This window comes from Hemitrygon akajei, chromosome 13, assembly GCF_048418815.1.
Source record: "Hemitrygon akajei chromosome 13, sHemAka1.3, whole genome shotgun sequence".
NCBI classification, from domain to species: Eukaryota; Metazoa; Chordata; class Chondrichthyes; order Myliobatiformes; family Dasyatidae; genus Hemitrygon; species Hemitrygon akajei.
In genome coordinates this window covers 76,670,925-76,683,139 of record NC_133136.1, presented here as the reverse complement: position 1 = coordinate 76,683,139, position 12,215 = coordinate 76,670,925, and the positions used below count along the sequence as shown (strand labels likewise).

The following is a 12,215-nucleotide window of genomic DNA, read 5'->3' as shown; positions in this document are numbered from 1 at the left end:
AGACAGCAGAGGCTGGAGTATTTTTTTAAGAAAGCAAATTTAGTTTCAGAAACTATTGTGAAATGACGATTCACATGCCTGTCTGAGAATATGCACATTTTTGGTTCCCCCCCCCCCCCCCCCCCCCCCCCCCGGCACCTTGGGTGTCTTGCACACTCTTTTTTTTAAAAAAAACAGGTTCCTTTGGGTTTCTTTGTTTTGTGACTGCCTGTAACAAATCTAAAGGTTGCATAATGCTTTGATAACAAATGTACTTTGAACTTTGAATACATGTTTTAAAGATTACTACTTACAATCTCTCCAGATATCTTTGTCCAGCAAATGAGTTATTCTTCAGCTCAGTTAATTTGTTGTTGCTGAGGATCCTGTCAAAAACAAAACCAAAATTAAAATACTCTGCAAGAACAACCACTATTGGTTTTTACATATTATTGTGGATTTCAGTGATAACCCAATGTTAAGAATCTTGCTACATGTGATGCATTGTCTGTCCAACTTAACCTTATTTCCTGTGCTACATTTTATTCACTCACACTTGGTAGTAATGTATAATAGAAAACATGCTCTATAGCGGTAATACCACACCATTAATTGCTGGCTTCCTGACAGCAATGGCATTGTTCCAATTTTCTGATGCTATCATGCTGCAATGCAATCAGACAGAGCCCACTGCAATTTTCAACCTTATTTGTATTCAGACAAGAAGGCAATACAGTTGCGGTATCCAATTTTTTCCCCATCAATACATTTTCTCCAAAGTATACTACAATTAGATTAAATGTGCTGCAATTAAAAGATATACATTAGTACTACAAAAATGTTTCTATCCTGTTCTCTGATCTGATTTTGCCCATTTTCAAATGCCATCATTTGTTCACTTATCCCAGATGTCCATTCATTCTCCTGGCACAGTGTTAGCAATATATATTCTGCCTTGTCATTAGGTAAATTATAGCCCTGGTATTGCTTCTATTACTACCATAACTACATTCCTAGAAGAACCAAAGTAGAATCTCTGCATTCATATCTATATCCTACTCAGATTCCCAGAAACTCAATCCACATGGATTCCTTATCCTACATGACCCATTATACTACAGCCCTGCCCAATTTACATCCACTATTGTCTCAAGAAAAGCCAGCACCACCTTTGCTTGAATCACTCTCCATTTCTGGTTATTTTCCATCAATATTAATCCATGTGGTAAATGCAAGGTATTCAGGATTTGGATACACTGACTTTGAAGATGCACCACTATGTTTCTGATTCAAGATGGTGCTCTAAGCATTACTTGTCATTTCTCTTCTTGGTAGACATTGTGCTGTGGGAGGTGCCAGTCAAGTACTATCGGCTAGCTGCTGAAGCGCATCTCAAGAAAACATGCATTGCTGATGAGGTAAGTAAATATTTCAAATGGTCATGGCTGTATCTCCATTCTTGAGGGTTTCTGAAGTTGAATTCAGCCAAGCAAGTGGAGAATATCTCATCACACTGCTGAAATATCTCTTATAGATTTTTGGAAAGAATTTTGGGAGACAGGAATGGAATTATTCATCGCAGAATATCGCAGACTGCTCTCATCGCCACACTATTTAGAAGGTCGGTTCAGTTAGGCAGCTGATACCCAAGGTCGGTACTCATCTATAACAGTGGTGCTGAACTTCAAAGGGAGCTAAATTGATTCTCTAGATAGAAAGAGTCATTCATGCCACAGAACGGCTAGATAATTGTATCTGCTACTTAAAGTCAAGCCTCAACATTGAATATTTCTGTAATTTGAACCAGACTGTTAATTCTTTGAAGAAATAGGATTGGAACACAAGTATTGTGGAACATTGCTACTTTTGACCTATGCTTTCCACGCTCCTTTTACACTTTAGCATCCATCAAGTAATCTCACCAGTCTGGAAGCTTAAATATTGTTGCTCATGCTACACTGAACACTATGATTGAAGGATATGGATTACCTTGAGATTACAGACCACGTTGGTAGACAAATTAGTGGTGCTAGTGAATCAGGGCACCTTATGCCCTGTATTGAACTACTGCATCTATTTTCCATCAATCCTACTTCATGGGATTTGCAATTAATTGCAGACTCATCCCCTTCTGGCCATTTTCCAATGCACTTCCACCTATGGCAGGCCCGTCCAGTCAATGGAACAGGACATAGCTAAGGATGATGATACAGAAATCTAGGGCATTGACTGAATAGCATGATTCTGATAGTACAATTCTGAACATGTTTGATTCATTAGCCTGTAAAACAGCTCTCCCAATTATAATTCTACTCTCAATGCTGCCAATGATTGTGTGTTTCAAGTATCAAGTACTTGTGCTGCAACCAAAGTTAAATGGCAAGCTTTCATTCACGTTCCATGTGATCCAAGAAGATATCTTTTTTTGGGGGGGCAAAAGAATCATTCAATATAATGGCTATGGTGGAGTGAATTATTAGAGAAACTCTCTGATAGCAAACAGTAGTCAAATAGCATTTACAACATTTGGATTAATAACATGACAAAACAGTACCAATACTTCTTCTCTCTGATATTCCTTCTGTATCAAGTATCTAAAGAGCGAGGAGAAAATTGTAGAAAGCCATTTCTTGTTCTTGGGCTAGAAAAGGAGGAAAATCTAGAAATGACGAGAAAATTGACTCAGGCCTGCCTCAGGATTTCAGCCCAAAACATCAACTGTACTCTTCTCCTAGACGCTGCTGGTCTGCTGAGTTCCTCTGACATTTTGTGTGTGTTGCATGGCAAGAAAATTGATTGGTGAATCTGCTGTCCTTTTCAAATATAAATATGTTACCCATCAACGGGACAAGACAGAGCAACATTGGAGATTTTTGATGCAAAAAATGATGAAGCCCTCAATGATTTCAGAGGGTTTATGGAGGCAGAGAAGGAAAAATTCGACATAATGTTAACTAAGGCATTCGTACAATTTTCACTATCTGAATTAATATTTTAAATTCAGACTGAGTACCTAATCCAGTAAACGATATGAAAGATTGCAAAAGTGATAATGGTCTAAACAACAGCTCTCAACAATGAAAACAAAAAAGTACTGGGAACTTAAGATCGGCACAGTCAAGTAAAGCAAAACAGTACTCTTTTCTGAGTTTTATTGTGCTATTCAACTATTCAAAAATCTCGATGGTTTGGCATCTGGCTCACCAGGTGCAGTTTGCCATGCTTCCCTTCAGCTCACTGGGGCCCCTGTTCCCATTCTTCTTCTTAATTTATTGGGGTCAGTTGAAAAATCCAAAAAAAAAGTTTGGATATTAATAGGAATAATATCCAACATTTCAGATTATCTATCTGCCTGTCTCACACCACCACATCTTGAGCATTCTGGATTGTCAGGTTTATTTTAAAATTCCCAGCCACAAAGTGGAAACATAAATTTTATGTAGGATTTTCCACAGCACTAGAAAATTGTTCCAGTGAAAGCAACTCCATTCAAATAATGTCTGCAGCAGTTGCAGTATCCAATATGCATATCAGGCACCATTATCAAACTCTCTCATCTGAAACACAAGAGATATTGTTTACTCACAGAGCAACAGTTCCACTGAAATGTGAACATAAAAAGGGCCAGCACCCTCTGTGCTGAACTTTCCCAGCATTTTCTGCTTTTATTTTTAAAAGCAGTGTTAGGGTGACATACCAAGTCGCTCTGCAGCCAGTAAAATGTAGGAAACAAATTTCTAGCTTGTATCTTTGGAACTGATTATTAGTCGAGAGCCTGTGTCTGTGAAACCCAAGAATCAGTAGGATAAAATGCTGTCTCCACTTTGCTTGTAAATAGACTTGGTTAATCACTTATAAAAGGCAGCTGTAAGATCATTTAGCTCTCCAAACCAGAAATGAAATTGTGACTAGAATTTGACCTGGTTCCTGGCTTTGATACTCATATTTCAGCTCTGATACTAACTAACGCAGGAGGACCTAAAAAGGAAGCTTACCCTTGCCCTGTCCCATGACTGTCAGGCAGTGACAGCTGTGATGGAGAAGTATCTCATCTTTAAGAGGATCATTTTACACCAGATAAAATAGAATGCCCTCTAATGAGAACATTTATATTCAAGTCTTTTACTGAAATAAAAGGAAACTTGAGAAATATGATACATAAGACTTTCACAATATTGTTTGCAGCAATTCAGCTTCTATATCCAAATTCAAGCGCTTTCTTGAAAATGGAAGATTATTCTGGGATTTCTTTTTTCTAAATTTAACTTTGATAATGTTGAAAATATAACGTTTGTGATCCAAAGCAACACATATAAAATGCTGGGAGAAACTCAGCAGGGTAGGCAGCATCCATGGAGGGGTATCTAAATGCAAGTTTGTTACTCCAAAACTGTTACTCTTTCTGTTCCAGAAGGAAACTATACAATCATTTAAAATTTTCATTTTTACAGTGGTCTAACCACACAGATGAAAGCAGATGCCAATGAAAAGGGGAATAGATGGAATGGATTCAAGTACCAAACGGCAGAAAGCAATCTCTATTTTGAAAACAATGAGGTCGGAGACATGACGATAATATTTTAGGGGGGAATCCAGAAGCATAAGAGGGGGAAAAATCAAAAATGTGCAAAATAGTAGGAGAGCAGAAAAAAATGTTAAGGCCAATCAATGTCGAGTGATTATAAATACAGTGGATTCCTGTTAATTGGGACACATCAGGACCAGTACATTTTAAGCAGCTGCCCCAATTAGCCAATGTTTCATAGATTAAAAAGATGTACAAAAAATTAATTCTGAGTAACAAATGAGGTATTTCAATGAAACACAGAACAAATTAGAGCACCACCATTGTCACCACAGTACAATAAAAACTAGTTCTCAATAGCTACCAATGAAATAATTCATCCAGTGTACACTTTTGATTGACTGCAAATGAACAAAATCAGCACCGACTCTTGGTACAGATAATCGGCTGCCGTCAGACAATGCTTTTGGCGATTGCATCCTCCAGATCGTCATCTTCACTCCAACACTCAATACCATCAAATTCTTCACCAAAGTAGTGAAATAGTTTAATTTTCACTCCCAGCCGTTTCTCACATCTCTAACCCTGATTGCTTGAAACCAGAGTGAGCAAATCAGTTCTGATTTGTCTTACTCATTTCTTGCCAACAGCCAGTGATTAAAGCTGACCGACTCGGTGGCTGCCACCACAGCCATTAGCTCATGGACCGGTTTCACTCGCCTTGGCAGCTCGTGGCTGTGGACTCTATGGTTTCACGTTTTGTGTGTGTTTTTGTGTTTGTGCAATTTGTTCCTCTCTTCAGGCATTTAATGTCCTTGTTCTGTGGGGTTTTCTTTAAAAGGGTTCTATGGTGTTTCTTTGTTTGATGCTGCCTGCAAGATGACTAATCTCAAAGTTGTATAGTGTATAAATATTTTGAGAATACAGTAAATTTTCAATTTAGAACAAAAACCACTGCTTTTTGAACTCAAATACATGGAACTGATGCTACTTAAAAACTGTTCACTCAAAGCACAGTGAACCACACAAGTACACACAACTAGCAAGAGTCAGAAACTGTTCGGCAACAGTGTCCTGTCCTAATTAAGGGCCATAGTGTCCCAAATAAACAAAGGAAATCTTGGCTATTTTCTCAGTAAGTCTTTGTTCTTTAAGAGTTGTTCCAAATAAGTGGCTGCCCCAATTAACTGGAATCCACTGTACAAGGTTTTAAAAGTTGTTTTTTTTTTATTACTAACTTCCTGTTTTCTAACTCATTATCATCATATAGTGGCAGGTTAACTGAACAGAAAGTTGCAAATGTTCCAAGGAAAATTTCCATTTTCAGCTTGAGATTGAAACAAGTAGTATCAGAGCGATCATCTGCACAATAGCACCCCATCTTCACCAACCTGTCTTCCCCCCCCCCCCCCCCACCCATCAACATTGGGAAACAAAATGAAATAATGGACAATGTGCATAACACGCTCTCTTTTCACTCTCTGGACCAACACAGACAGATCAGGGTGCCATGGAAACAGTAAACAGTGGAGGTGTGCTGCAGCAAAGAGAGCCTGGGTGCACACTTCGGCTAACTATTTGCCGCTCTGTGTACATTTAGTGTCTGTTCGGTCCTGACACTTTGGGCGCTCAAATATATGTAACCAAATGCAACATAAGAAGTTTACTGAATATTTACTGTCTGTCTTGTCCTGCAAGTAAGTGGTTATCCTACTTTCCAGTAATGAATCTTTTCTCCCACTCACTGAACCCGCGTATCGGATTTCACACAATAGTTGCAGAAAGCAGAGTTTGGTAATTGAACAGAAGATGAATATCTCAAAAATGAAAAGTAAGGGAGGGAACCAGGGCTCTCAGTAGAGTTTCCCAAGAGCAAGGAGAGACCATGTAGTTGCTGAGGATCAGGGATGCAAGGGGTGCTGGAGTGAGTTTATCCAAGCAGGAGATGGATGCTCTAGGGCAGCTGTTGTCCCATCACACGATTAACAATTCCCACAGGGGACATGAATCGCTCTGAGGCAGAGTAATAGCAGCGTTTAAGGTCAGGTATCCCTCTCTCCAAGTGGGAGGAATGAAGCACAGTACAGGGAGGAGCCAGAGCTCTTCGCCAGTGGGCTTTGATCACTGCAATCTATCACAAGAGCGACAACCAACTGGAGGGTGATAGGTTAACCTCGACCACAGTGGGGTATATAGTTAAAGTAGCAGACCCCCATTTAAATGGAGTGGTGCTGTCCTTATTGGGATCAGTGATAGACATCACCATCAGAGTATTGGAGGGCTTTGAGTAGGTGAAGGATGGTCCCTGTGGTCGGGTGCTCAAGTTAACCAGGCAGTGTGGTGGTGAAGGGCCCCTCATGAGCCACAAGGCAATGCTTATGGCGCTACTCAGAGCGGGGGTCCGAAGTGAGCTGATAAGTGGGTTCCCACTACCATTCTCTGTGCCATGTGTAAGCGCTCTGCCAGCAGAAGAGAGGCAATGAGGCCATTAAGGGAGAAGGGTCATGCTCCAAGCTCTTGCCCGATGAGGGCTCCTTCTGCCCTCTGCAGGACTCCACGAAGGAATTCCGTACAACCCTTGCTGACGGCTTGGCAAAAGGCACAGGCAGACCTCCAGAGGGAACAAGTGGGCCCACCTGCCGTACTCGTGCAATGGCTCCCAAAGCACAGGGGTGGGCTGTGGACTCAGGTATTACTTATGTAGAGTTACTGCATGGAACACAAGCCACTCTGAGAAACAACCCCCCAACTTACTCCTAACTTAACCCAGCCTAATCTTGGGACAATTTACAATGACCAATTAACCCACTAACCGCCATGCCTTTGAAACTGGAGGACCCAGGGAAAACCGATGCATTCCACGGGGAGGACGTACTGTTCAGACAATGTTAGAATTGAACTCCAAACACAGATGCCCCGAGTTGTAACAGCATTGTCCTAACCGCTAGGCTACCTGTTCCACATCTCCTACTCACAGACGGCAGGGCTGATTGAGCACATGAACAGGCTGTTGAAACAGCAGATCAAGTTACTGGCCCTCACCTTTCAGGGGTGACTGAGTACGCTGCAGCAAGCAGTGAACTATCTGAACTCCCGGCCAGCAGGCCTGGGAGAGTCCTCGATCTCCTCCAAAAGGTGGAAGAGGTGGAGCTGGAGGAGGAATTGGAGGAGGTTTGGGAGCAAAAACACACAGCAAGTAGAGAGATGGTGGTACGACATGATGGGTAGCATTACCAGGGGAACAGGCAACCATCTAACTACCAGGAGGGAAGGAGTTTGTCTTTCCCTGCATCACAGGATGGCAAAGTGGTGGATGCGGCAGCAGTGTTCGGTGTGAAATCCTACAACCATCCTATCCTATGACATCCTATGGATGGCGTACGAGTATGCAAACCACACCAACACCTCGCACTGTTGGATCTGCATGAGGGCACCATCCTGCACTGCAGAAGGAGTGCCACTGATAACAAATCGCCTTTAACGAAGAAGAACGGGACTCTTAGAGGAACTTGCTCAGCCTCTCTGACTTTGCCATTCTGTTTTGGAGGAAGATAGGGGGATGTAATCCATTCAGCAAACCTCACCCCCATCATATGGGAAAGGCCTTAAAGAACTTGAGTCTCAGTAACCCCCAGTGGAGCAAGTGCTTTAAGGGTTGGTACCTCCCTAAGTATCGGTCTAACTTAGGGGCTCCCAAGATTTTTTTTTTAAAATGCCATGGACCAAAACCATTAAAGCAAGAGGTCCATGGATCCTAGGTTGGGAACCCCTGCCAGGTCCCAGAAATACTCCCTCTGCCAACAGGGAAGAGAAAGGAGTGTTGGTGCAGGCAGTACAATGATCACAGGCCTAACCTGTCAGTGGGGCACAGCAAGAGTGAGTGGGAGCAGTATCCTGAGATGACTGTGTTAACACCAAATGGTATGGTGTAGATGGGAACTCCCTGGACACTAAACAGTACGTACTGGATATGTCACACCCAGGCCCACCTTTGGTTTCTGTGGGATGGTATAGCTGCTTCTATCCGATATGTGTGGTACCATACTTACACTGCCTTAATAGCCCGGACAATCACCCTGCCCACAATGGTCAGCACAGTAAGAGGCTCATCGTGAAGCAAAAAAGGTTCTAGATGACAGCCTTTCCCATGTCTGATACAGCCAGGCTCTCCCAGGAAATGACAAGCATGGCCCATTTCCGAGATGCTGGCCAACAAAATGGCCACACCTATCAAGCATACAAGATGCATGGACCAGTGTCAGTAGAGATGATGGCTATGCAGATGGTGGCCTTGGACGAGCTGCTCATGGAGAGAGGTGGCACCTATGATGTGATTGATCAGGGGTGCCTGCTCCTACCGTACAGAGGAAGGGAGGGATCCTTGACAACACTAAAGGCCTTGCATACACAGCGCTGCTGATGAATAGAAGAGAGACCCCGATGATCCTTTGGAGGGACTTATAGACAGATGCCTTCAATTGCCATACCAGGTGGTGACGCAGCTGGTTAGGACACTCTTGGTGGCGCTCCTGTAAAAGCTGGTTGGAATGCGGGGAGGGGGAGCCTCACTCGCCTCAATCTCTTCATCAAGTGGGGATGCTGCTGAAAGAGGTGGTGTTGACCAGGTGAGATAGTCCATTAGGTGCACTCACAGAAATTTGGTGCTCCTAACTCTCACCACAGAGGAGCCATGTACTGCAGTGAGGAGTCGCCAGCCTGCACCCTCCAAAAGTCCATTATCATCTCTTTGGTCTTGTCCATATTGAGACTCAAGTTGTCGTGCTCGCACTGTTCTATTGGCTGCTCTATCTCCTCTCTGTGTGCCCCCTTGTCATTGTTCTCAATGAGGCCAACTGTTGTTGTGTTATCAGCAAACTTAATGATTCAATTGAATTAGATCTAGCAGTACATGAACAGCACTGGGCTGAGCACACGGGGGGAGGGGGTTGCCACCAGTGCTCCATGTGATGGGGCTAGAGGTGTTTCTGGCAACATGGACTGACTGTGGCCTTTCCGTCAAGTAGTCCAGGATCCAACGAGGACAGTTTAGCCACCAGCTTCTGAGGGGATGTTCGTGTTAAACGCTGAAGTTGATAAACAGCATCCTGCCATACAGGCTCAATTCTCCAGGTGGGACAGGACGGAGTGGAGGGCAGGGGCTATGGCATCGTCAGTGGACCAATTTGAACAATGCGCAAACTGGAGTAGGAAGATAGAATTTAATGCGATCCATAACCAGCAGCTCAAAACACTTCATTATTGTCGAAGTCAGTGCCACTGGATGGTAGTCATTGAGGCAGATTACTGTCATCCCTTTGGGCACTAGGGTGATAGTGCCACCTTAAAGCCTGAGGGGACAATGGACTGTTCCAGAAAGATGTTGAAGCTGTCTGTTAGAACCTCTGTTAAATAGGCTACACTGTACCTCAGCACCCAACCAGGTACATTATCAGTCTCCGCAGCTTTACGTGGGTCGGCCCTGACTTCCTCACGTTAGCCACAACCAGCTATTCTCCCTGAGGAGCAGGTATTCTAAGGAGGGCCTTCCGCGCTAGGACATCGTTCTGTGCATCAAACTAAGCGAAAAAGACATTATCTATCAGGAAGAGAAGCATTGCTGGTGTTTATGGGCTGGCAATGTTCCCTCTAATTTGTAATGGCCAATGCGTGCAAAAATCTATTCATATTCATTTTAACAGCTAGCAAAACACTGTCAATAAGAACTTTGATCTCTTTTGGGTTTGATCATTTTTGCTCTTGCTTATCTGTACTCTGGCAAAACACGTGTAGCAGGCCTGTAACAGGTAATGAAGGATTTCTCACTGAAGCTTTTGCACACTGTCCATGTGACTTGCTTGCTAAATGACACTTTATAATACCGTTTCCAAATATCACTCCACTTCTTCTCACTTGCAAATTGACCAGCAACTTTTGTATCGTGACAATACATGCAGATAATACCAGTTTCTTTAATGTACATAAATATTTCTCATGGCTGCACGATCCTTGAGCTTTCAGTGTAGCAGTTTTTACTGTTTCAGTAAGCCGTTCTGCTTTAAATGAACCAGCAATTCTTTGCACTTCACACCCTTTGCTTCTTTGGAATTCGACATAGTGAATCAGTAAAAACAGTATAAATAAGCCAGTTCCAAAATCTGTGATGAATCATCGCTAACTCCATGTTGTCAACACGTCTCCATCAGAAACTGGAAAAGGGCGATTGCGTACGATTGTGAAATATACTTAACATGCTAACGAAGCAGAGGGCGACAACCTTTTGTGCAGTTTAAATACCTTTGTGCACTAGTGGCAAAAGGTGTGTGCGTGTGCACACGTGCGCACCTTAGAGGGAACGATGTGCATAGGGTGGACTTGCAGTCTGTTATGATCTGAATACCCTGCCATATGTGCCTCACATCTGATGTCACAGAAATGGCTGTACATTCTCTGTGAATAAGCCCTTTCTGCCTTCCTGTTGGTGCGCTTTGCTGCACTTCTTGCTGACCCGAGAGCTGTCTTATCCCCTGATCTCCCAAGCATGCCTGCCATCAGGCCTGGCTTCTGATTTGCTCTCAAAGTGATATGTTTAATAAAAGTGATGTCCTCAATGCGCTCCTCTACATAGCCGGTCAGGGGATTCTTCAACTGATCAAACAATGTTCTTGCAAAACGACTATGGTGTATCTGGACTTGAAGCACTGAAGAGAGACAGCCTATCCTAGAAATGGCCTGTTCTGGTGAAAAGCAATTACCATAGATTCCGGACTACAGAGCGCACCTGATTAAAAGCCGCTGGCTCTAATTTTAGAAATAAAATCAATTTTTTACTTGTACAGGCCGCACCGGATTTTAGGCCGCACCGGATTTTCGGCCGCAGGTGTCTCACGTTGTAATATGAGATATTTACACAGAAAGATATTACACGTGAGGATTTTTTAACTTTTAATTAAATCCATATGGTAACAAACAAATATATATTGCAAATGCTTTTTTTCGAACCGTGCCTGTAATACGGCTACTTTTAAATATACATACGTATCGGTAACACAAATTACGTTGCATATACTTTTTTACTGAACAGCACGAACAACATTCCAATATCTCCTAGCGACTGGTAAAAATATATATACTGCAGCCTACCAGGAAAAGTTATTGATCACCTTTAACTTAAAAGCAGCGTTTTCGCTCGGGTCTGATGTGCTCGGGTCTGATGAGCTCGCGTAACGCGATCGGGTCTGATGTGCTCGGGTCTGATGAGCTCGGGTCTGATGAGCTCGCGTAACGCGATCGGGTCTGATGTGCTCGGGTCTGATGTGCTCGGGTCTGATGAGCTCGCGTAACGCGATCGGGTCTGATGTGCTCGGGTCTGATGAGCTCGCGTAATGCCCCCACCTTCCCGTTTCCCACAAGACGCGGCGAAACCGGGTGTGACGTCATAGCATCCCGGGATGTAGTACAGAAAACAAATATAGTTAAAACACTTCTAACTTTAACTAACAAATGAATTACTAAGCGAAAATATTATAAACTAAGTAACTGCCATAAAGGCAGCACAATGCTTTTCTTCGAGTGTTTTCCATGTTGATGAGGGTGAGTACAAATGACTGATTTACAATAATTTAATTGTGAAAGTGCGCTTGATTTATCGTACAATTTCATTGGACCTCTGTGAACTACTCATCAATTTTATTGGTCTACTGTTACGAGGCAA

At 42.8% G+C, this 12,215-nt stretch overlaps 1 protein-coding gene across 1 annotated transcript in view; it reads right to left on the bottom strand.

Annotated features, from left to right (window-relative positions):
* Positions 1-12,215, bottom strand: part of adgra3 (adhesion G protein-coupled receptor A3) — a 112,792-nt gene that overhangs the window by 67,756 nt on the left and 32,821 nt on the right. The window contains exon 2 of the mRNA XM_073064908.1: positions 294-365. Coding sequence (XP_072921009.1) covers positions 294-365 — 72 coding nt within the window. The remainder of the gene's footprint in view (positions 1-293; positions 366-12,215) is intronic.